Source organism: Doryrhamphus excisus, chromosome 22, assembly GCF_030265055.1.
Source record: "Doryrhamphus excisus isolate RoL2022-K1 chromosome 22, RoL_Dexc_1.0, whole genome shotgun sequence".
Taxonomy (NCBI): Eukaryota; Metazoa; Chordata; class Actinopteri; order Syngnathiformes; family Syngnathidae; genus Doryrhamphus; species Doryrhamphus excisus.
Window position 1 is genome coordinate 2,141,410 of NC_080487.1, and position 26,624 is coordinate 2,168,033.

At 41.3% G+C, this 26,624-nt stretch overlaps 2 protein-coding genes across 3 annotated transcripts; one reads left to right on the forward strand and one right to left on the reverse strand.

Moving 5' to 3' along the window:
• Nucleotides 1–111: 111 nt before the first annotated feature.
• Nucleotides 112–18,584, reverse strand: baiap2l1a (BAR/IMD domain containing adaptor protein 2 like 1a). 2 transcript variants are annotated; one of them, XM_058062589.1, is made up of 14 exons: nucleotides 18,358–18,584; nucleotides 16,518–16,593; nucleotides 16,192–16,278; nucleotides 9,581–9,642; nucleotides 9,253–9,324; nucleotides 8,444–8,578; nucleotides 6,451–6,603; nucleotides 6,223–6,366; nucleotides 5,853–5,967; nucleotides 5,592–5,790; nucleotides 4,965–5,024; nucleotides 4,733–4,880; nucleotides 1,438–1,478; nucleotides 112–1,340 (listed from the first exon to the last, which is right to left on the reverse strand). In XM_058062589.1, exons 1-14 carry the CDS (start codon nucleotides 18,406–18,408, stop codon nucleotides 1,268–1,270), a joined length of 1,416 nt encoding a protein of 471 aa, XP_057918572.1. In that variant the 5' UTR covers nucleotides 18,409–18,584; the 3' UTR covers nucleotides 112–1,267. The 2 variants fall into 2 exon arrangements, with proteins under 2 accessions (XP_057918572.1, XP_057918571.1); XM_058062588.1 differs by having other exon boundaries at nucleotides 4,733–4,883.
• Nucleotides 10,292–24,879, forward strand: tmem130 (transmembrane protein 130). The gene is made up of 9 exons (XM_058062590.1): nucleotides 10,292–10,407; nucleotides 20,219–20,386; nucleotides 20,449–20,531; nucleotides 20,599–20,770; nucleotides 20,840–20,985; nucleotides 21,063–21,147; nucleotides 21,219–21,421; nucleotides 23,164–23,267; nucleotides 24,497–24,879. The coding sequence occupies exons 2-9, from the start codon at nucleotides 20,379–20,381 to the stop codon at nucleotides 24,626–24,628; spliced, it is 933 nt and encodes a 310-aa protein (XP_057918573.1). The 5' UTR covers nucleotides 10,292–10,407; nucleotides 20,219–20,378; the 3' UTR covers nucleotides 24,629–24,879.
• The last annotated feature ends 1,745 nt before the right edge of the window (nucleotides 24,880–26,624 follow it).

Genomic DNA, 26,624 nt, shown 5'->3' on the forward strand with positions numbered 1-26,624 from the left:
TAAATAAAATGTACTATAAAATGACACGGAAATAGTTTTTTTGAATGAATTCCAAATGAAAACAAGAATTTGGCATTGACTGATACATTAAATATATACTTTCATGTTTTATTGAGGAAAAAAAAGGCTACATTGTGAACACAATGGCAAGGTACACTGAAAGAGGCACTGAGGAATAACTGTCAGTATGATCACTTCTTCATCATACATTATACATTCCGTAAAGCAAAAAATACCTGTCAAAAAAGTCCTCACAAAATATACTTTGTATATTTCAAAATAGTGACCCGACATCTTAATAAACAATGTAAATATTAACCAGCAAGGAACATTTTGCATAAACCGCACACATGTTTACACAACACAGCCAAATCACGAGTGAAAAATTGCCTTCATAAAAATGTACTTGCAGTCAACTTAAACCCAAGCTCAGCATGAGCACTAATGGACATATTTTCTTTCAATATCTTCTACAAACATCCAGTTTATAAATATAAAACCTTCTTATTCGGACAGTGACAAACTTCTCAAACAGCAACCCCTTCTTATCAACACAGCACGCTCCCTTCATTCTCACATCATCTCTTTAAAAAAAAAAGACCAAAACTAAATAAATTATAAATAGAAATATGAGTGTTTTGTTTATTCTGCAAGTCAGGAAGACAGTTTAGCTGGTTGTTTTTGTCAGGTCAAAACAATGCTGTATAAATACGTTTTTCTCACTACAATAACTGCAGCACAAGCAATACTAAAAATACTTCTGTTCCGTGTTGGAGTTTCATTTTTTTTTAATAATTTTAATGCTTCTCCCCCCTCTTTCATCTACATCTAATACAACAAGAGACAAAGGTTATATTGATCATAGTTCTACTACATTCAGATTGGATCAAAAATTGCTTGATACTAATAGTGGATATTGAAGAAAAAATGGCTATAGCTGTAGTGTTTGAATTTTTACATTTTTATTTTAAATGCTCTAATTCGGTAGGGTGAGAAATGGCTAGAATGCCGTGTTTTTAAAAAGTATATCAAATGTACAGTTAAGAACATTTCATATTACCTGACACGAACACAGACTGGATGCACACTTTATATAACAAGGATTTGCAAAAAAAAAAAAATGTGGTTTTGGACTGTGTAATGTGTCCGTATGGTGTCACAGTAAAATGCATTTATGTTAAAAATCCCTTTAAAAGACTTTTGCAAAGCTGGTGGAGTGAGCTGTCCAGTTGGGGTACAGTTTTGGCAACAACTTGCAGTTCTGTGTTTAGATGACCGGAGCTGATCGGTCATTTGTGACAGTTGGTCTCAGCTTGATGGTCGCAAAGGGATTACCTCCTCTGTGTGGGGAAAAAAAATCCTCATTAATTTCTCAGTGTTGATATAATTGTTAAATCTTTTGAAGGAGAAAGTTACTTGCGTTAGATAATAACTCACCCTAGAAAAGGAGCCTTTGCGGTCCCATTGACCAGAGAAACCTGTCGTGAAAAAAAGAACAAAACCATTAGAATATACAGAGGACGTCGCCAATGCACCAACGTGAGCGACCCTTCATAAATCCATACAAATCCCTCCAGCTGTGAAGTAAAGGCAGTGTCGCCAGACTGGTTGGATAAGATGACTCATAATCATTTGTCCTCCTGCCTGATGGTGCAATGTAGCGCTGTGACATGTATACACGACCGATGCTTCAAGCTCACAGCACCGAGTCTGGAATCCAGCTCATCAAGCCGGGTGTGTGAAGCACACAACACACGCTTTATTTTGTCTCGATGATGGCGATAGTCTAATTAGCTCAGCTTCGAAATGTAAAAAAGCGCACTTTTGGTGCCCGGGGGAAGTTGAGGCATGGTTTCAAGACTGATTTTTTTGAAATGGCGACTGTCACTTTATGTAATGTTTTCAGGCTGCAGCAGCAAGATAGCAGAAGTGATCATTTCTCGGAATTAAAAACTGTCAAATATGCATTGCAGCATTCATAAAACTCAAAATAAAACCCTTAAAAAACAATTTTGGTTAGTTTGATTGTCTACTCCTTGCCATAGATTCTCCTACTCCTACTTGTTTACCGAGTTGCATCGACATTTCCCCCTGATGATGCTTGTCAGGCAGCAACGCCTACAGGTGGATCTCAATAAATTACAATATCTTTGAAAATAAACCTAATTCATTAGTTCAATTCAAAATGTGAAATTCAATAGACTGACAACATTACTAATAATAGGTAATAAAAATCCCAAATAAAATGTAAAAAAAATGGTCAAAAAGTTATTATTGTAAAGGACTGGTTTAGGCTCTAATTAGCAAATGACGTGCAAAAACCTGCTGCGCCTTTAATTAGTCTCTTTGTCTGAATTGAACTTTTGATATCAAATAACTTGCGCAATATTGACATTTCTTGAGATGAACCTGTATTTGGTTGTTGAATGTGCAGATTTTTTTGTCTTTTTTTTTTTAGCTACTTCATCTTCTTTACTTCAGAACGACTACTAATAACAGTCCGACTCAAGGTGTCATCACTAAACTCATCACACAATAACTTAATACTCAAAAGGTGTACCTGAAAAATATACAAACAATATGAATTTAAAATAAATTAAAAAAAAGTTTTCTCATTCATTCATGGGTGCCTGCCTGGGTGCTGCAATGATGTCAACCACCCTCTGCCCTCCTCTTGCTCCACCTGGTGGACAGAGGCAGCTTTGCAGCACCATCCATCAATTTTCTATGCTGCGTGTCCTCGAATGAAATACTTTGCTCAGATGCAATGTCTTTTAATATCATTTTTTTCATTTTTAACTTATATTGGTACATGTTTGTATAATTCTTAAGTGTACTTTTTTGGTGTTAAGTTTCTGTGTGATGAATTTAGTGATATTTGCAAGATGGCACAGTGAGTCAGACGGGTTGACAAGTTTGTGAGCTATGAGTTTTTAATTTTCGATGATTTTTTACTTACAAATCTGTCTTATCTTATTTATCTGCCATCCTTTTTTATATTTACTATTCCAAACATACTCTCACATGCACAAACAAATTCGATTTTACATTTTTGAAGATGACACCTTGAGTCATTTCAATTCTGTGAGCTGATAATCAGATCATAACCTCACTTCTTATCTTATTAATGTATCATCATATTAAACCAAAGTAAAGCACCAACAAAGGCTTTAAAGAGATGGTTTGATAAGTTGCTGCAAAAAAAAGTGACAAGGTCCACTCCTGTTCTGCCGCCCCATAAAGAAGACTTAAAGTAAGTCGTTAGCTTTTTGACCTTTACTTGAACAGTGCCTATGAGGTCAAAATTATTTGATAAAGAAGTACTCTACTGTATTTGGGGGAGGGAAACAATTAAGAAGAATGAGATTTCTCTTGCGGTATTTCACGATAAAGCCCTGAGACAGCAAGTAGAGAGAGGACACGGAGTACAGTCACAATGATGAGAAAAGAGAAGTGTGCCCGGACTTGTTGGCCGCTCGCGTGGACAGGCTCATGTTCTATCAGCAGACATATCACCCACTAAAATGGTGACTGTACCCTTCTTGTCCTTTATGTCTGCCGGTGAACATCCTTATCTGATCTTCCCTGCTGAACAGAGGAGAAGCCTGCCTTGGAGCAGATAACTCGTGTGTTCTACACGTGCTTTGAAACATATAGAATTTTTTTTTTAATGCACAATTTGTCAGACGAAAAGTTGACAATATGCCGTGACATTTTTCCCAAAGTGGGATGGGTTCGGACTCTGGACTTAACTCTAAAAGCAATAAAAATATTAATACACGTCTCAGCTGAAACTCAAACATGGCCACAGCCTTGTTCGTTATCATGAAAGTGTCAGACAGGGTGCAGCAACTTTGGAAAAATGAAGAAAAAAAGCCACTAAACATGAGTCTTCTATAGTGCAGTTACATCATCACCTCTTTTTGCCTCTCACGAAAAAAAAACATCCAAATATGTCTTTGGGATCAGACGTTAATGTAGCATTCTATTTATTAACACTGACCGTAGCACGCAGACCTCACAGCTAGGAGACCAGGGTTCAATTCCACCCTCGGCCATCTCTGTGTGGAGTTTGCATGTTCTCCCTGTGCATGCGTGAGTTTTCTCCAGTTCCCTCCCACATTCCAAAAACATGCTAGGTTAATTAGCCACTCCAAATTGTCCATAGGTATGAATGTGAGTGTGAATGGTTGTTTGTCTATATGTGCCCTGTGATTGGCTGGCCACCAGTCCAGGGTGTACCCAGACAGCTGGGATAGGCTCCAGCACTCCCCGCAACTGAATGAATGAATGAAATATAACACCATGAACTATTTTCACATCTGGAACTAAACTGCACCAAACATGATCTCGTCTATTGTGTAGTTGCATCATCACCTCTTTTTTATTTGGATTGTGCATTGGGGTTGAAATCCTATGTACCAAGTTCAATTCCACTCTTCGCCATCTCTGTGTGGAGATTGCATGTTCTCCCTGTGCATGCGTGAGTTTTCTCCGGGTACTCCGGTTTCTTCCCACATTCCAAAAACATGCTAGGTTAATTAGCGACTCCAAATTGTCCATAGGTATGAATGTGAGTGTGAATGGTTGTTTGTCTATATGTGCCCTGTGATTGGCTGGCGACCAGTCCAGGGTGTACCCCGCCCAAAGACAGCTGGGATAGGCTCCAGCACCCCCCGCGACCCTCGTGAGGAAAAAGCGGTAGAAAATGAATGAATGAATGAACACTGACCGTGTTCTGCGATGATGGCGTCGACAGGATCATCGTACTGGAAGGGAAGTCGTCTGAGTAGTCTGGTGGCGGCAGCAAAACAGGCTCGTCCTCCTCCAGCTCGGGTAGACTAGCAACACTCTGACTGCGCAGCGGTGTCCCCAAATTGCTGCTACACGACACGCTAACCATCAGCCATCTGACATCCGTTATCATAATTAAACATGATTATAGCACCGCAAGGTATTCTTACCTGTTTAATATCATAGGTTCATTGCAAGGTCGGCAGTAGGATGAGGGGAACCAGCCACGCCTAAGACAACAAAACACGAGATTTGTATGCACCTCCGTGATGTTTGTTATACAGCACGGCTTTACAGCTGTCACCTCCGACATAGCTGACATTCTCTTGCGTTTCAACGCCGAGTATTAACACAACAAAAAAAATCCACAGAGACGCAGCACAAACTTGCACTGCCACTTGAGCAATGTGAAAAAACGTGATTGTCAGTCGTGCTGCACGACGGTTGGTATGAGGCGACAATGGCTGCGTATGAACTGGAAGCTACGTCAAAAAATGTAACAGGCTGTTATGTAACACCTTCAAAAACACACGAGAAATGAACGGTGGTACACAACCGCCATGTATCGTCAACAGAGCAATGTATCGTATCCGTTTACTTCAATGTTTACATATTGTCACCGTAGTAACGCCCCAGTCAATTAACTTAATTATAGTATCCTATAGTCGCTGCATGGGACTGGCCAATCACAGAGCGTGAAAAGCGAATATATAATGAGATTTTTCTTTAAACAACGAATACCGATGACGAAATATACTCGTTTCATACTCATATCCGGCAAAAAGAACACAACTTACTGCCGAGTCTTCTCCAGCTCGCCGTAAAGCCAGCCATCTTTTTCTTCATGAATGAGCAAAGCGATCACGTCGCCCTCGTCAAAACTGAGGAGCGTGCTGTTATTCCCCGCAGAGTGCGGAAAGATGGTCCTGACCAGAGGCTTCTTGGACACTTGGGTTGTGGACCGGGACAGGCCATCATCGCCCAGGCTGCCCTGGTCTGGAAGAGGAACACATTTGATGTGGAAGTGGTACAGCCGGGTCATGTGTGTTTGATTGTACCTGAGTGATACTCTGGAGATGAGGTGATTGGAGATCTTGGTTCTGGGTTGAACATGTTGGCGAGTGGACTGGTCTGTGCTTTTAGCGGCGGCGCGGGAGGTAGCTCAACTCTGTTCTGAGGGTACGACAAGGAATATGATTATTGTGACAAAAGCGTGAAGTTCAAAGTTGATGTGATTGTCATCTTATCAGGGTTCTCCTGCTCAGCAGTACAGTAGATCTTATCAGAAGGTATCTAAAAGCCACTCTGCTAAGCATCTGATAGCAGCACCTTTAAAGTGAAAATAACAAAAAGATGGAGCGCTCCTTATCTAGCAGAGCCGTGTCGACGTGTGCGGCATCAATAAACACAACACAAACAAACACAAACCCCGTTGTAGTGGTCCACAAGCGGGGACCGCTCTTGATTGATGGAAAGTCCGTCTATCATGACCTTCACCGTATCCGGCACCTTGCTAACATCGCAGCACATCTCCTGCCAGCTGGGGAGCTTTTCGTTTAGCATCTCTTTGGCCTGGAAGCACGCAGAAAAGGCCACATCCTATTGGTCTATTCCATAGGACCAGCTTCGTGGGAGTATTCACGTGGACGCTCGTACCTTATCGTGGAAGTTGCTAATGTGGTAAGAGAACATGCAGTGTTTGTCGGCGAGGAAACAGAAGCGCCGCTTTTCTTCCAGCAGAGCCTCTCTGCAGCCGTCGGCGATGAACTTCTGCATGTCCATCTGGCGCGACGAGATGGTCTCCATGTACTGTCAACACAAGGTCAAGGGGCATTAAGAACCAGAGGGGATGTTGTTGAGGAACACTGAAGTGCGAGAAATTGCTGTTGTCTGTTGAGAAATGGGCGGCACGGTGGACTAGTGGTTAGACCTCACAGCTAGGAGAACTAGGGTTCAATTCCTCCCTCGGCCATCTCTGTGTGGAGTTTGCATGTTCTCCCCATGCACGCGTGGGTTTTTTCCAGGTACTCCGGTTTCTTCCCACATTCCAAAAACATGCTAGGTTAATCGGCCACTCCAAATTGTCCATAGGTATGAATGTGAGTGTGAATGGTTGTTTGTCTATATGTGCCCTGTGATTGGCTGGCCACCAGTCCAGGGTGTACCCCGCCTCTCGCCCAAAGACAGCTGGGATAGGCTCCAGCACCCCCGCGACCCTTGTGAGGATAAACGGTAGAAAATGAATGAATGAATGAAAATGACTAAACAAGATTGTAATGAAGTGGTTACAAAAAAGAGAGATCCTTGCAAACTAGAATTCATGTCTGTTCCTAGGTGGAGATGCAACAATCGGTGTGTGGTTTGCAAATCAATATGCTAAGAGCATAAAGTATCTTTTTGATGAAGTATCAGCCTCATGTTAACAATACGTGCTATCTGGGTGGATACCAAGAGCGTGCCTTCTCCTCTTGAAACTATTGAGCAGAAACTGTGAGCTCTGCTCTTCTCAAGCGGCTTCATTTGTCCCAAAAGTTAGGCGAGGCCCAGCTTTCTAATCATCATGCAGCTTAAGGGCTCACGGAAACGTGATTGCTGCTCGCGCCAAGTCTGCAAGCTTGGGAATTCACTGAAAATGGGAAGTGAAGTGCACTGATTCAGCATCAGATTGGCTATCATAGAGATATAAAGCCAATGAGTGGGGAGGAACGGGCTGCTTGTTGTTGCCATGGCAGCCTGAGGATGACATATGAGAAAGGAGGAAAAAATCAACAGAGGGAAGGTTAAAAAGTCCTTTTCTAAAGCAACCGATATGCCTGGTGTCAGGTCCAGTTGGCCATCTGGACTTTTTCACCAGCAGGGCCATCTTTTAGTTTCTGTATGGGGTGGAGGTGCCTTTCAACACCCTACAGGCTGAAAGTTATTAAGGCCTTTATGTGACCTATTTGCATGGTACCCGGGCATGACGCCTTTCTTCATCCAAATACCACTAGGGGAGATTTGTAGGCATTGAACACCTTTATTGTTGTGCATTTCTCAACATTCATTCATTCATTCATTCTCTACCGCTTATCCTCATGAGGGTCGGGGGTGCTGGAGCCTATCCCAGCTGTCTTCGGGCGAGAGGCGGGGTACACCCTGGACTGGTGGCCAGCCAATCACAGGGCACATATAGACAAACAACCATTCACACTCACATTCATACCTATGGACAATTTGGAGTGGCTAATTAACCTAGCATGTTTTTGGAATGTGGGAGGAAACCGGAGTACCCGGAGAAAACCCACACATGCACAGGGAGAACATGCAAACTCCACACAGAAATGGCCGAGAGTGGAATTGAACTCGGGTCTCCTAGCTGTGAGGCCTGTGTGCTAACCACTCGTGCAGCCCTTTAGTCATTTTATGACTATATTTTATACGGCCCTGATGTGTTCTTTGTACAGTGGGATTGACTTAAGCGTATAAGTTCTGACTTATCATTGTAAGTATACCGAAGAATCCTGTTCATAAATAATACCAGTAATTCATATAAAGCGTCCTTTTTTATGTTAATATAATGAGATGGTATCTCCAAAGTCCAAAAACGCTTGGAAAAAGGACATAAAGACCCTTAAAAAAAAAGGATAAGCTGATTTGCTTTCAGTCTCACCTCATTCTCCTTGACCTCGTACTTGGACACGTTTTTGCCCTGGCTTTTCCTCCTCAGCTTCTTTAGGTCCGTCTGAGAACGCTCCAGGGAGTCCTGTTTCAGCTTGTGTTCCGACTGATAGCGCTTGAACGTGGCCTAGGGGACAGGAGCGTGTTTTTGAGACTACAATTTCATGCATGGAAAAATGATTATAGATATGATGGCTTTATTATGCAAAAATTGCCATTCGTATTTTAAACAATACAGCCAAAAACACCAATATCAAAGTTGCCTTAAAGGGGAACTTTTATGCTCATTTATCGACCCTTTGTATTGAGTTGTGGAGCAGCTACAGATGATAAATCGCACAGAAAGCTTTCTAGATCTTCCAGAATCTGCACCTATTCCTGCTGTGTTTTTCTTGGATTTGTGCTTTCCGACAAAACGGTCTGTTTAAAGTGATCCCACCCACAGCCCGCCTCAGGCTGTGATTGGTCACAGGCCATTACATAACAGTTTTGCAACGCCTTCTGAAACCGAGCGTTTTGAGCCATCCCAAACTTCATTCAGGGCTCACTTCCAAATGAGCAAACCTCATTATCTGAAACGATGGCATCGTTTTAACATGAGAATAAAACAGAAAAGTGGAAAAAGCATCATAGGTCCCCTTCAAGAACGGTAATAATGCCGCTTTGATTGACAATCCACTGCCTCATACCGACAGATGCTTGTCATATTTTGGTTGCCTTATTTAACTAAAGAGGGACAAAAATATATTTAATGTCATATAATGAGAGTGATTGATTGGATCAAAACACGGAGGCACTTACGTTCATATATTTTACATCCATTTCTGTCTTCTTCTCCAGCTCAGTGAGGACTTCTTTGTGAAATCTCTTCAGCTGAAATAAAGACAAAAACAAATCACTGCTTTTATTGCCGCTCACGGATCAATCTGCAGTTGCTTGAACTACAGCATGTCATATTATAATTTATTAATATCATTTTATTATCATTATCATCATGCGTGTTCAAAATAAACCACTACCATTCTTATTATTATTATTTACAATTTGGTTCTACTGCCACATAAGAAAGTAGCATCACTTCCGTAACCAAATATGGTTCCTTGCCTGGAAGTCTTTTAGTCCAACTTACATTTTGTTCCAGCTCAAAATGGACCTTCTTGTGGACATCTGCAATCTCCATCAGAACCATTCCTAGAAAGTGACAAATGTATGATTATCATGACATCGAGAACATCATGTGCATTCACAATTTGATCATTTTGAGATATAAAAAAAAATGAAAACTACATCTCCAAAACAATAACTTGTCTCCTTTTAGTAATCACTGTGTAATCGCAGTGATCCGAGTGAATGATTCTGGTCTGGGCGGGAAGGGGGGGGCATGCAGATACAGAACCCTCTACATTGACAGCCAGGCTGTGGCACTGATAGAGCAGCATATGGCAAGAGACAATGGCAGCGAGTCAACACTGTAAAACAGAGGTGGACAATTGTAGCTAAGCGGTTTATAGTGCTCCCTTCATCACAATGGGGTGAAATCTAGACTCAAGGTTTACTGTAGGACGTTGCTCCGACGTAAACCTTTGCACAGCGAGAAGCATCATATACGTATGCACACATGAGGCCGTCCTCCAAGAAAGCTTAGAAAATGAGATTTCAAAAGGATATACAAGCTTTTTTTCTAAGAACACTCCAAAGCATTTTATTTTGAAGGCCATTAAAGCCAATTAGGAAAAGACACAAAAATAACAATCAATGAAAAGGCTTCTTTGATGGCAGTTACGGTGTAATTGACTATAAAGTTAAATACATTATGCAACACCACCATACACCTGCAACCCCCACTCTGAGCAAACCAACTGATGTGTTGATATGGAACGCTACTTCTGCCATCCAAAAGGCGACCTCCAGCCAGCTACAACAACATTGCCCTCTGAAGGTCACCAGAAAGTACTGGTAAATGCTGCCTTTGTGCTCTCAGCGGGGAGGGGTGCGGCGGACTGTTTGTACAGGCCTAACAACAGACCACTGCAGCAGGGGTCGAGATGGTGGTGGAGAAAGAGCGGTGGAAAAAGGGTCAAAGAGGCCGGTGTGCACCTGTAGGCTTCGCTCTTGGTGTTAATAAGGTGTGAAACACTGCCTTGGGGGGGGGGAGCGGGACAGCAATGTCATTTATCGTGACATCAATCTGTCACTTAGAGGCCATTCATCACTTGGCCTGAAGTTTGCAGTGTGTTCTCTTTGAAGGATTTCATGCAGCAAGATCATCTAATCTTACTAAAGCAACGTCAGACACTCGCAAGGTCGATGGACGAGCCTTTATAAATCTCGGTGATTCATCGGAATGAAAAAGAATGCACGCACATCCGTGCAGCAAACACTCAGCTTGTCCCTTATTAAAAATGTCTTTTACATTTTTCTGACCTAAAAATAAAAATAGGTAGTCAATGGAAATACTTCTCTGATGGCAGTTACAGTATAATTGATAATATAAAGTTAAATACATGTTGTACTATCAGGTTAAATGACGCCAAAGTTAATGAGCTTCTCTGTTTACGATGTTAGCAATATCTCACAGGAAGTTATTCTTCAGGTGTAAGCAAAAGCTACATTTGTTTACAAACAAGTGCTTGGAGTTCCTGATTCCAATTCTAATCGGCAAAATCGGCTGAAACCTGACACCTTTCCAACGTTACTTGGTTGATCAACTCCTATGAAGTTGGGCTCGCTGCTAGCATCACAAACCGGAAAGTCCTCCAAAGAAATACGGCTGAATAGGTGCAGATTCTGGAAGAACTAAAAAGATTTCTGTGCTTGTTATCATGTGTAGCTGCTCCACAACTCAATCCAAAAGGGACCAAAAATTTGCACAATTGGTCCTTTAAGGGCTGCACAGCGGTCGAGTGGTTAGCACACAGGCCTCACAGCTAGGAGATCCGAGTTCGATTCCACCCTCAGCCATCCACCCTCCCTGTGTATGCGTGGGTTTTCTCCCGGTACTCTGGTTTCCTACCACATTCCAAAAACATGCTAGGTTAATTGGCCACTCTAAATTGTCCATGAGTGTGAATGGTTGTTTGTCTATATGTGCCCTGTGATTGGCTGGCCACCAGTCCAGGGTGTACCCCGCCTCTCGCCCCAAGACAGCTGGGATAGGCTCCAGCACCCCCACGACCCTCGTGAGGAAAAGCGGTAGAAAATGAATGAATGAATGAATGAATGAAGGTCCTTTAAGGGCTGCACAGCGGACGAGTGGTTAGCACACAGGCCTCATAGCTAGGAGATCCGAGTTTGATTCCACCCTCAACCATCTCTATGTGGAGTTTGCATGCTCTCCCCGTGCATGCGTGGGTTTTCTCCGAGTACTCCGGTTTCCTCCCACATTCCAAAAAAAATTGTCCATAGGTATGAATGTGAGTGTGAATGGTTGTTTGTCTATATGTGCCCTGTGATTGGCTGGCCACCAGTCCAGGGTGTACCCCGCCTCTCGCCCCAAGACAACTGGGATAGGCTCCAGCACCCCCTCCGCGACCATCGTGAGGATAAGCGGTAGAAAATTACTAACTGAAAAAGGTCCTTTAAGGCAGTAATTTTACTGTAATTTTTACTGTAATTCTATAGTACTAGATCACTAATTACACAGTACACCTAAAACTATTAAGGCTATTAAGGGTGTGACTGTAAACACGCGTTCATTAAAAATACGCTGTAAACCGGTTCTCTGTCTCAAATGCCAGATATGATTTTTGATACACGAGGAAGGCGGAAGGAACACACCCGAAGAATTCTTATCAGGTGATATCATTTGGAAAGCGGTAATGGCCTGTGACAAATCAACACATGCCAGTTAGGAAACTGTGTCACATGACTCAATGTTAGCACATGATTTCTTTTACTTCCTCTTTGGTAGCCCTGCCTCTTCATGCCCATATAATCTGTTCTCTCAACCCGCACTGAAACTTCCAATCAGATGGATCACTGAGCTTGTCCACACATGCATTGTGGGTGTGTGTGTGTGTGTGTAATCACATGTGACCACATCCTGTGTGCGTCAGTATCCAAAGGTTTCCCCCATCATACAGGGTACTGATAGCGAAGGTTGCTTAAGATGAGATACACCCAGTGTGTTGTAAGAGTGAACAAGGCTGGGCGATATCTTTTACACAAAATAAAATAGTACATTCAATTGTTTTCAATAAATATAGAAAAAGTTCAATATAATTATGCTGCACTCACGGTAGTCTCTCGGCACCCGGGTTAGCGCTTCCATGTCACGTTTCCCATGATGACAGAGGGTAAACATGTTTGATGCCGTCTTTGCACAGCAGCCTTTATACCGTCTTTTTCACTGCGAATCGGTGCTCACAGCTGCTCCTGAGTGTAAACAATGGTACCACATGTAGCATTGTTTTCACTCAGTTATCCATTCCTATCTGGATGCAACTATTTACCAATCAGGTACAGTTTATGTCTACCGAATACCTAAGAAATATACCAATATATATACATATATATTATAATATTATAATATACCAAAGTACCAATACGAGTTTAAAATGAGGATTTTCCCATGATGCACTACATTTTAGGAAGACATTGCTACCTTCCGGGGCGCTGCAATGATGTCAGCCTCCCTCTGGGTTTCTTTGGTGAATAGAGGCAGCATTGCAGCGGCATCCAGCCATCCATTTTCTATGCCGCTTTGAAATATTTTTGCAATGAATAATGGGAAAACTTTAATACATATTTTTAATATTTTTTAATATATATATATTTTTAAATATTGTGACTTTTTCCATACCTCATGATTGGCTCCTGTCAAATAAAGTCATTTTGATGCAGCTAACTAAAGTAGCGAAGTGATACCTGATTTCACCATGTTAACCACAGCCGAGCCGGGCTTCTTAAAATACATGTACAGTATATATTATAAAGGGCGTACCTAATGTTCTGGCCGGCGAGTCGACTCGCCAACTCAGCATTAGCAATCATGCAGCAGTGGCTCAAAAGAGCGTCTGCAGCTGGCCAACTAAACACTGAGTCACATTGTTATTTGTTATAACAATGAGGTTATAAAAATAGCCTTTATCAGTGCTTGCATCTCTGAGGTAAAACATATTTAAGTTAGTATGAAAAAGTATTTGCGCCCGAGGAGACAAACTAGGTAGGGAAGAAAATGTCATTTGACTGGCTTTTATGATCCAGGAAACTGTTCATCATGCATCACACAGGAGCACTCAGCCAACGCTGTGCTTCGTGTCTAGACAGTCAAACAGACTCATCAAATAGCTGCAAATGTTTCAAATGCCACTAATTCCTATTGACGCTAACAAAAAGCTATCTTTTGGGAAATCCTCAAAAGTGTTCCCTCCATTCCCAACCTTTATTCTGCAGGAAAACAAATAGTTGCGTCTGACATTACCATTCTTCTCATGCAGACAGCCTATCTCCATATTTCGGAAAAAAAAAAGCCATCCCCACAGAGGCTTGACAAACAGCACGGAGAGAAAAGCTGGATAGCGCCATTGTCTTTCCTCTGCTCACATTTTCAGTCCTTAAATACCTGCTGCTTTTCATGGACCAATGGCAACTCCCTGCAGAGTCCAATCATGCCTTGGTGCACACAATGCTATTAATTGTTCAATCCTTAAAATATAATTTGACACATATGGAGTGCCTTGGGGCACGGTGGTCGAGTGGTTAGCGCGCAGACCTCACAGCTAGGAGACCCAAGTTCAATCCCACCCTCGGCTATCTCTGTGTAGAGCTCCAGGAATGGCTGTTGTACAATTTTTACGGTCATCCCTCGATATTTTACCAAAAATTCCCACATTCCGACTCCAAATTGTCCATAGGTATGAATGTGAGTGTGAATGGTTGTTTGTCTATATGTTCCCTGTGATTGGCTGGCCACCAGTCCAGGTGTACATGAAAATAACGATTTATAAATATAACACCAGGGCTGCACTGCGGTCGAGTGGTTCGCACACAGGCCTCACAGCGAGGAGACCCGAGTTCAATTCCTCCCTCGGCCATCTCTGTGTGGAGTTTGCATGTTCTCCCCGTGCATGCGTGGGTTTTCTCCGGGTACTCCGGTTTCCTCCCACATTCCAAAAACATGCTAGGTTAATTAGCCACTCCAAATTGTCCATAGGTATGAATGTGAGTGTGAATGGTTGTTTGTCTATATGTGCCCTGTGATTGGCTGGCCACCAGTCCAGGGTGTACCAGGGTGTGGGATAGGCTCCAGCACCCCCTGCGACCCTCGTGAAGATAAGCGGTAGAAAATGAATGAATGAATGAATGGAGTGCCTTGCAGTCACAGGCCACAACATTAGGTACACATGCACAGACAAATACAAAGCTTACATTTCCAGATGAGCTTTTAAAACAGAGCCTTCAAGGAGGCCTTGCTGTAATTTCTTACATTCATCCTAAGTAAAAGTCCGAATGAGAGCCAAAGTAGAAGCTCCAAAACCTCCAGGGAATGCTGTGCCATTTTCCGATCAGATCAACCGTAATCTAAACGGGATTGATGCATGAAACGGAGTCAAATCTAAGTAATCCAGTCCATCACTGCTACAATTTGAGCCTCTTATCGGCTCCGCAGACAGGCAGACAGACACTTGGTGGATTAGGGTGCGTCAAAGGAGGAGATGAGGAAGGCTCCCTGGTGGGAAGACATTCTTCTGTGGTGGTGTTTATTCAGCATGTTTGCTATAGGATGCCTGCTGGAGGCTGGGAGAGAATTCACACTCTTTTGTTAAATAGTCCCAGCAGCAGAGGCTGGGCACTCGTGCTTTTCTACTTGTTATGATTTCTACTGTTTTTTCTTTTCTCATCCAAAAGAGTACAATTAATAAATGTGATGCATTGAAAATAAATGTACCGTGATTAGCTGCTTACTATATATCAAAATGTTAACGTTAAACAGATAATAATGCTGTTAATGGACAATGTCAAAGAGGTATTCGTTAGACCTGCTCCTGAATTCACAGTAATTGAAAATGAGTCACATGATGGATGAAGCACAATCTTGCACAAGATGAGCTCGTTAAGCAGAAAATCATACTTTCCAGTCACCACTGTGTTCATCAAATAATTGTTTGTGTGGTGACTAATAGAATGGAAAAGGAATAGTTTGATTAAAAAAAAATAAATTTCATTCCTTTCACAGTGATGGGAATTGAAAAAGGTTACCAAGACGGTTACGTGTGTCCATTTGAAGCTAGTCGCTAATTAGCTTAGCATGACTACATGTTAGCCAAAAGTGGCTAACAGCATTGGTGTCTAAAGTGCAGCGCGGGTGCCATTTGCGGCATGTGGATTTTTTTTATTGGCTCTAAAAATGTCATTTGAGATGAAAACTGCAAAAATGGAAAAACATCTGCAAAGTGAAAAAAATCTATTAAAAAATTCATAATTTTATGAGATAATATGAGGAAAAATAACATTGTTTTAGTAGCATGAAGTTGAAATATTACAGAAAAAACATTTTATTTATTATTATTTATTTTATTTATAGTAATATGAGAAACAAGAAAAAAAAGTTCAATTTTTTGGGAAAATAGGTTGCGGAAAATTTACAGGATTTTTGTAATGATATTGTTATTTTCATGTAAAACAACCATTTTTTTATCCTCACTACGGTCTAGAAAAAGTCTGAAAAAAAGTGCGAGAGTGTGAGAGTAAAAATTAGATATATTCAATAATAATAATAATTATTATTATTGAACTTACCAAGTTCCCTGGACACTGGAGACATGGTAGCATTTTCCCCAATTTTTGTGATGGCATCAAAGTAGGCCTTTCCTGCAAGGGTCATTCCTGCATGGAAGGATAACGAACAATATTGAAACATCTTAATATAGTTTATATTCTTGACCATGTCATTAATTATTAGTCATGTTTCTTATGCTATGCTATGAGTATCTATGCTGCAGCAACGGCCGCTCGTTGTTAAGCCGTATTCAATAACCTCAACTTCCAAAATAGGACCTCAAGTACTGTTAAAAACACACATAAAAACAACAAAAACGTTTCAAAGTCGGACTTGTCTGTCTTACCTGTGACGGACTTCTCATAACTCTTCCCCAAGTTGACCAGGTTCCTCAGGCTGGGGTTGAACTGTTCCATCACATTCTGGTACCAAAAGAAGACAACATTAAGTAACAGCATCCATCCATTATCTGTGCCGCTTATCCTCATTAGGGTTGTGGGGCGACAATATGTTTTGACAAGGATACAAAAACGCTTCAGCAGAGCGCCACCAGGACAAATGGGAATTTTTAAATGGCTTCTGAGAAAAGTGTATAAGATGTAACAGACTTAAAAAGCCTGATAAAGTTGGCTACTTTGTGGATTTCACTTATTACGGGCTGTCACCTATCCCTTTCCATAAACAAAGGCCGATCTGGATACTCGGTTTCTAAAAGGGGACTAGCGACTAATCTGGTGAAGAGACTTTTTAAGACTGACATGAACGCACGTAGTCGGTTCCGCTGTAATGTAAAAAGTCAGTAAAAAAGCAAAAGATATACGTTTAATGTGAAAAACAGGACGATGCCACCTTTGCGACCGCCCTGGTTAGCGTGTTTTTAGTTAACATTCAACATCCATGCATTCCATTTGTCATCGTGTTTTTGGGAACACTAACATAACATCTTCAGTGAAGGTAAAAATATACATTTGGAATGGTTTACGTGGCTTGTAAAATGATTAAAAAAAACATTTGAATTAATGAATTCAATGAATTATGCCACCCTTGCGACCGCCTTGGTTAGCGTCTTTTTAGTTAACATTCAACACCCATCCATTCCATTTGTCATCGTGTTTTTGGGAACACTAACATAATATCTTCAGTGAAGGTAAAAATATACATTTGGAATGATTTATGTGGCTTGTAAAATGATAAAAAAAACATTTAAATTAATGAATTGGATGTACATTATTTCCTATGGGAAAATGTATTCAGTTAGAGTCGGACATCCTGTAACAAATAATGACGCTAACCAATGCAACACCATCCATTCCAATTCTAATTCCCCTCCACAAATATATTACAGTCCTGCAGGGGAAACACTTGCAAGTGTCCTTGTAATGTTCATTCAGACAACAATAAAACCTTCAATCTTTAACTTGACCACTCAAGTACTCTTGACACTCTCTGCAGAGAGCAAAGTCCCCCACACGAAAGTCTCTGTTATTTCTGGCATGAACCCTCATCCACCCCCCCATCCCGTTTGACCGACCCCCACCCCACCCCCCCCCCCCCCCGGGCCCAACCCTCTCTATTGAAATGCCTGAACAGCCAAGTGCTGTTCACCTCAGTCTTGCTCCCCTGGCACTCCCTGGTTAGAACAATGAGGAGGCAGGTATGACTTTACAATGCAAAAAGTACAGCAGAGTGAGGGAAAAAAAAGCAAACAGGTTCCTTGTTTTCTTTTCTTCTTTCTCCCCCCATCCTGCTCAAAGTGTGGCATGAACGACTCTTTCTCCCTCCTCCATGTAATCAAGCAATAACTCAATTTTGTATTACACCTTTGTTTGTTTTCATGCGTCATGCAATGAAACCTCACCTCTAATCACCGGCAGTGATCACATTAGTTGATAAAGTGACAATGCTAAATGAAACCAATCATCCATGGACTATTGATCACATCAGCTGGAGCAGCAGGATGAGTGCCACCATTTTGCACGTTTCACGAATGCAAACGAATGCACCAGCAGTGAATAATAATAATAATAATAACAGGGTGTGATTTTCTGGAATAATCTTGCTTGTTTGTATTATATAAAATATTCTAGTGGTCGCCATAATTACGTACAGTGTACATGGTACAATCCACACAATCATCTTAGCTCCAAGAAGAACATCGTAACTTTATAACAATTGATACGACTCACCTTATAAGTCAGCTCAGTGAGTTTGCTGACGTCTTGCGGAGCCCCGGACATGGCGGCACGTTGTTTCCTCTGGGCTAGCAAAAAATCAAAAATGTCAACAATAATCCAAGTGATCAATCACTACAGTCGAACCCAGAGCCGGTGTTGTGCCGCTCCCAGCATGCACTGCTCGCTCCGTGCATGTGTGTACTGACTGCTCCTGCCACCCGCGTACTCACTTGCCAGCTCGTGATGATGGGTTGTTCGCGAACGATTCGTCTTTTAGAGTCGGCTCTATGAAGTCAAAGGGGGGAGGGCGGCTCTTTGAAGTTAACCGGTTTTTTTCTTACAGTCGCACGTGATTGGTCAACATAACATTACACAAAAAGGGGCGCCATGTAGGGGAGGGGTCCTTATTGCATTTGCGTATGCATTTTTTGTCTCTCATCTTCTTTTAAATCCCTATGTTATCTGCGGGGCTTCATACTGTACAGTAATGAATTAATTATAAATAAATATAAATAAAGTCACACAAATCATACATACAATCACACATAGTCATATTCGCAATTCAATTAATTCGAAGCCACTAATAATCTGAGGAGTCATTTTGGGAGTCGAAAGAGTCAGCTCTTTAAAAAGAGTCGAGCTGGTTCAGAATCCTTCCCTTAAAAGAATCATTACCACTGCAGACTTAAGAGACAGAGAGACATCTATTTGGGTGGGCTGTGACGTCATCAGTGTTTAACAGGGCACGTGCTGTATTATATGTTTATTTATTTTTGTGACTGGGACAATTAGTCGATGGTAGAAATATGGTATATATATATTCTTCGCCACAGGAGGGCGCTACAATTCAACAGTCAGGCCTTTTTCTAAATTTGAGTGAAATCATTCTCCTTTGGGCACGCCTCCACTTTGAGAATATTCTTCCCCTGAAAGAAGAACCCTAGTGCTGTCCTATCTAGTTAGAGTGAAGCTGTCCTACCAAGTCATTGAGAGTGAAGTGATTACCTAAGAAGAAGAAAACAAATATAGTTGGTGGGTAGACAAATTATTTTTTTCAGATTAAAATGAACAAAGCATTATTAGAGCCCCGTGGACATGACAAAACACGACTATAGTCACATTTATACTCTTTTTATTTACAACATATTGCGCAACTGCACGGTCTTGAGACACATGCTAACTCGCAAACTAGAGAGCTAGCGACCTAAACGGTAGCCTTCAAGTTATTTCCTTTAAACTTAAATAGCCAAAAACTCACCACTTCCACACGGATAGGGAGGATAACTATTAACAGTTATTTAACCTTTAACATGAACATTAATCAAACGTAATATTTTTTTCTGGGTACATGATACCATACAGCATCCATATCAAACATTAAACTTTTATATCAAGACGGGGGCCTCAAACTAGTGTCCTGCGGTCCACATTTGGCCCGCGGGCCGCATGTTTGAGACCCCTGTTTTACACATTGATCAGTTCAGTTGAGTCAAATCAATGGAAATGGCTGTAAAGCCTTCTAGTTAAACCAAAAGGTCAATAAATTATAACCAGATGAAGTCATGCACCTTTTTTTAAAAAAACTTGACATATGTATTATTAACAAAAATTAGATGTAGTTCAGACCTGCTATAAATGTGACTACATAAAATGACTCACGTGTTTTATGCAATCACTTACTTGCACAAATCTGGTGGCATTAGCACCATCACGCAGATGCGACGCTATATTAACCGATCAAAGATGTCTTTTTCCAAGACACAAACCACAGCCCCCCAAAACAGTCAGGTGATCCCATGCACGCTGAAAAAGGAAATGCTTTGACCTTGCACTGATGGAGTCCGCCGCTCAAGGCTAATTGTTGTTCCTGCAGGGCACATGACTGCAAAGCATGGTGACAATATCAAGCCTTGGTGTGCATGCTGGGAATCAGAGCGGAGCTCATCAGCGGACGGGTTGTCTCTTCCTTTGGATTTTACTTTGGATTTCTTTGGAAGTCCTTCAGAACCTCCCAGTAAACGGAATCAGCAAACATGGACAGGTATAGAACTCTATTTGTGCTGCATTCAAACGAGTGATTCACTTGATTTTACGTGTTTACAGAAAACACGCAGCAAGGACTTTGTTGGTGTCTGTCCTGGTTTTCCTGGGTGTGGCAAAATACGCCGACTCTTTGACCGATTTAGGTATGGCGAAGAACTAATTTCCAATATTCAAGCACGATACTGATTGCACAGAATCTTCTTTAAACAGAAAACATTGCCGGGAAACTGGTTTTCTATCAAAAGGACGGCAACGCCACCTATGTGAGAAACACAGGAGAGCTGGCTTCCGATATTCCCACCGAGACCATGTTTGAACTTCATGACCCACGGCAGAATTTCAGCACGGCAAAGTTCAGCTACACGTGGGATTTAGGAAATGGGTATGAAGATTCAAGTCATTTCTTCCAAGTTTGGAATTCTTGATGCTCATATCTTCCTTTGTACCACAGAGAGGTGATCCGAGGGAATGAGCCCGTTGTCCGATACCACTATGCCTCATCTGGAAACTACACACTCCGCCTTAAAATAGGAGTCAATATGACTAAATTGACTCCGACTATGACTGGAGTCTACACCAAGGACATTCAAGTGCTGGGTTTGTGGTGTTAAGTTGCGTATGAGGTGATGCTATAAGCGCTAATGCTGTCGCTAACAAGTCTAATTGCTTCGCAGACGCCATCAAAAGCATCGAGCTAAAGGGACCCTCCGATTACGAGGTGTCTCAAACCACCGGTCTGGCTTTCCACGTGGATGGGAGGTAAGCTCAGCCGCATGTAGATCCGTTCCCCCGACTACCGTTTTAGAACCTCCGTATGTTTGTGTCTTGAGTCCTCCCATGTGGGTGTGTTGGCGTTTCCTTCCCGACTGCGTGCCCGACACGACGGGCGGCTGCACGCTGACCATGCTGTATGAGAACACCTTGTGGCTCAACCACACCTTCACTTCGGCCGGGTTTCACTGCCTGGACATCAGCGTCCGCAATGACATCAGCAAGCTGCAGACCTCCTTCAGTCTCTTTGTCAGGAAAAACAGTGAGTGGTCCCGCTAAAAGTCTCTTTGCATTACAACAAAAAACAAACCGAAAAAGGGATTAGTGATGTAAACACTACATAGGATTTCAACCCCAATGCACAATCCAAATAAAAAAGAGGTGATGATGCAACTACACAATAGACGAGATCATGTTTGGTGCAGTTTAGTTCCAGATGTGAAAATAGTTCATGGTGTTATATTTCATTCATTCATTCAGTTCAGTTGCGGGGAGTGCTGGAGCCTATCCCAGCTGTCTGGGTACACCCTGGACTGGTGGGCAGCCAATCACAGGGCACATATAGACAAACAACCATTCACACTCACATTCATACCTATGGACAATTTGGAGTGGCTAATTAACCTAGCATGTTTTTGGAATGCGGGAGGAAACCGGAGAAAACCCACACATGCACGGGGTGAACATGCAAACTGGCCGAGGGTGGAATTGAACCCTGGTCTCCAAGCTGTGAGGTCTGCGCGCTAACCACTTGGCCGCCGTGCAGCCCTGGTGTTATATTTATTTATTCATTTTCTACCGCTTTTCCTCACGAGGGTCACGGGGTGCTGGAGCCTATCCCAGCTGTCTTGGGGCGAGAGGCGGGGTACACCCTGGACTGGTTGCCAGCCAATCACAGGGCACATATAGACAAACAACCATTCACACTCACATTCATACCTATGGACAATTTGGAGTGGCTAATTTACCTTGCATGTTTTTGGAATGTGGGCCATCTCCACACAGAGATGGCCGAGGGTGGGATTGAACTCGGGTCTCCTAGCTGTGAGGCCTGTGCGCTAACCACTTGTCCACCGTGCAGCCCTGGGCACATATAGACAAACAATCACACTTACATTCATACCTATGGACAATTTGGAGTCGGAATGTGGGAATTTTGGTGAAATATCGAGGGACGAACAGCCATTCCTGGAGCCTTACATTCTGCTGGAGACAGGCGTGAACAAACACAACTCATTAACATTAAAGCTACAGACACACGCAACTGCGTGTTCACAGTAGGGCTTCAATTCCAGTCTAAATTCCAGCATCAAGGTTAGATTTCTGGCAGCACGCTTCCCATACAACAGCCGTTTCCAAACTTTTCCCATTTTCCCAAAGCTATGTACCCCTACGTACTGCATACCACTTAGTGTACATGTATATCTCTACCACTTGTTTACACAAGGTTTGACCTGAGAAGACTGGTGAAGACCGGAGACATTTTCCGTGTCATGGGGTGTTTCACTTAAAGACTACCATGTGCCGTTCAGCTGCGTTAGTTCCACAGATGCCTGTGAAAATGAAAAAATCCACCCATGTCTGTACGGAGCAAATCTGACTGGCCTCCAAATGTTTGCTGTGCTTAACCGATTTACTCCTGTTGCTAAGTTACGATTATGCTAAAGCTTTTCATAACATTCTTCCGGGAAGCACCTTTTCCATTGCTAAAGTTCAACTTTGAGACGAGAACACGATGTCTGATCATTATCGGCTCGATATCAGCATATAAACATCAGACCCATTGGATTTTTTTCCCCAATCATGAAAACTAATGTTTAAAAAATGCTGTATACATTGTATGCTGTATGTATACTGTATATGTTACACATATCGGTATCAGCTGATATCGGTATCGGAAATTGAGAGTTGGACAATATCGTTTTCAGCAAAAAAGCCAATATTGGACATCTAAAACTGTTCTATCCTAACATATATTGTACTTTTTTTTTTTTTTTTTACCAGACAACAGCAACTTGCTCTTCATCTTGTCTTGCGCTGCCGTTCTTGTGGCGACCTTTTCTTTCATCGCAATCATCGCCTGCCGCCCTCGACGTCACAGATCTCAGGTACAATGACTTACCGGCTCAGCTTCTAAAATCTTTAATTGTCCAAAATTAGCCGTTGTCTGCTAACACAGTTGATGGACGTAGGGCTTTAAAATGATCAAAATATGGCCAAATACTGTATAGTATTACATATAATCATGAATGTATCTGTTACTGTATGGTCACAATACAATAATATGCTGTTAGAGGTTTTTAAGATGGCCTTATAGTCAAAATAGGTGTGTCCCATGACATAAATTGTTAGCCTCCTTATGATTATGATGGGCAAATTTCCAAAAACTGCAGTTTTTAACCTAAAAATGTCATCCAATACTTCTCTACAAGAGAGGAGAAATATGATCTCAGGGAAGAAGTACATTTGAAACACTTCTATGCTAGAACTACATTAAAAAGCCATAGCGTTTCAGTATGTGGAATCAAACTATGGAATGGATTGAGTAAGGAAATCAAACAATGCACAACGATGAGCCAATTCAAGAAACAATACAAGCAGTTGATGTTTGCTAAATACAAGGATGAAGAGTCTTGAACCAGTCATGATGTGCTATATATATCACTATATTGACACTTACTATGGTACACATTATGTCATTGGATGCTCATATCACCTCCTACTTCAGCACGGGACAAAAAATTACAAAATAAAAAAAAAAACAAACAAACCCTAAACTGTATTATGGAAAGCAGGAAGTGAACAAATGTAACTGTTACTGATTGTAAAAGTACCAGATGGAGGGGTAGGATTTAATAAGCTTTGCTTCTTCCTACTCCTTTTGGACATGTGGAACTGGGAACTGATTATGTGATGCATTCAATTGTAATCTGATGCATGTTCTACCATTACCATAAAGGTGAAGCCATGCCCCCCTTAGCTTCTGCCTATATTACCTAATGGCCCAGCTCATTATTCTTACAATGAATTGCTTATGACCAAGGCAGTCTGTTTATGCATCTTATGACCACCAGAGGGCGACATATGCTCAAAAATACAGTGCAGAACCTGGTAAACTCATAAAGTGAACACTATATTAGGAGCACTCTACAAATATATTTTTATGCAGAACAATAATTCATATTTCAGTCACCGTGAGGCTAAAGTATGCTTTCTGAGAGTCACAATGTGTTAGAATTGTTTTCTTGGAATTGTTTTCTGTGTATAAATACCCACCAGCCTTTAAAGACATATTTCCCTTTGTTTGCTAACAATGTGCATAATCTTCATTTTGCAGATTGCATCTTCCAGCAATGCTTTGTTCCTGAAGAGTCAGGAGCCTGCCAGCCACAGCAGAATCATATTTAACATGCCCAGCGTTCACAAAGAGGAGAAAGAAGCGCTTGTGTTACAGTATGGAACTTATTAATACTCATAAACATAATGATTTATGAGGGTGACGGACGTTTCTTCACATTTCTTTGTGACCTAAATGTACGTAGCAGTACGTTGTTGTTCACATATAAAGCATGTATTCCTGCTATGTACTCCATGCTGTTTGAATGTATCATTTATTTCCACGTTCACCAAGCTGGGGGGTCATATACATTCTGTAGCTTCCACGTGTGGCGACGATCAATTTGTGCCCCCCGGTGTTTGCCTCATATATTATTAACTTCAATAAAGGTCATATCATAACACTGACTGTTGGTTTGAGCACACCCTTTAAAGGGGACATATTATCCTTTTTACACTTATTATGCCTAATGTAAAGGTGACTATAGGGGTGTTATTTCATGTCTAGAGGGCTCTAATAATATTCAAACCATATTTAGCAGGTTGTAAATATTTTTTATGCTTGCACAATTAAAATATTCCATTCAGACATAAGTAATGCTACTTTGCGGAAATTCACTATATCACAGTTGGGTCTAATTAAGTGCAATTAAGCGCAATAAACAAAGTATAATTGTATTGCCTACAGGCAAGCATAGTGGTGGTAGTGTCATAATTTGAAGCTGCATGATTGCTGCCAGCACTGGGGAGCTGCGGTTCATTGAAGTTAACATGAATTCCTTCATGTACTATAAAATGAACATTAATGTATGTCTTATTTCTATGTAATTAAAGTAACAATAAAATAATGTGATTTCTATAGAATTCTTGAACATTGGTGCTATCGAGTGATAACAAATAGATAGGAACAAAGCAACACCACCGACAATTGGGACACAGAACCGAAATACCTTTAAAAAAGTAAATAACACATGTATTTATAATATTTATATATTATAATATTTCATCACCAGCTGTGATGAAGAACAGTCACATCATTCAGCCATCTTTCTAACAACAGCTTGTCCTCCGCTCGTTAATAATTGTGACATTCCAAATGGATGAGTCCTGACACATGCACGGCTGGGGAGCTGGTGGTTGCTATGGTGATGACGACCATCAACCTTGACCTGGGCCTGTGCTGAGTTTTAAAGTTTTTAAATGCACATTCACACTTTTTACTGATCTTCAGATTGATCAGTTGCCATTTGTTGGTATTTTATAGAAAAGCCATCTTCTATTGATCTTCTGAATATTTTAAGCGGATAAGATAAGATCATTTAAAAAGATTACTTAAGAAGAACGTTTAAATATTGGAAAATAAAACAGTAAAAATCATGTAAAAATAGCAAAAACGGGGCTGCACGGTGACCGAGTGGTTAGCACACAGGCCTCACAGCGAAGAGACCCGAGTTCAATTCCACCCTCAGTCATCTCCGTGTGTTTTTTCCGGGTACTCCGGTTTCCTCCCACATTCCAAAAACATGCTAGGTTAATTGGCCACTCCAAATTGTTCATATGGTAATTGTAATTGTAATTGTAATTGTAATTGTAATGCTAATGCTAATGCTAATGCTAATGCTAATGCTAATGCTAATGCTAATGTTAATGTTAATGCTAATGCTAATGCTAATGCTAATACTAATGCTAATGCTAATGCTAATGTTAATGTTAATGTTAATGTTAATGTTAATGTTAATGCTAATGCTAATGCTAATGCTAATGCTAATGCTAATGCTAATGCTAATGGTTTAATTTCATTTGAACATGCATCCCATAATCAGTTCCCAGTTCCACATGTCCAAAAGGAGTAGGAAGAAGCAAAGCTTATTCAATCCTACCCCTCCATCTGGTACTTGTTACATTGGTAACTGTTACATTTGTTCACTTCCTGCTTTCCATAATACAGTTTAGGTTTTTTTTTTTTAATAATGCACCTCGTACCGAAGTAGGAGGTGATATGAGCATCCAATGACATAATGGTTACCATAGTAACCGTCAATATAGTTATATATAGCACATCATGACTGGTTCAAAACATCAACTGCTTGTATTGTTTCACACAGTATTCCCGCTTTAAAGGGTAAGCC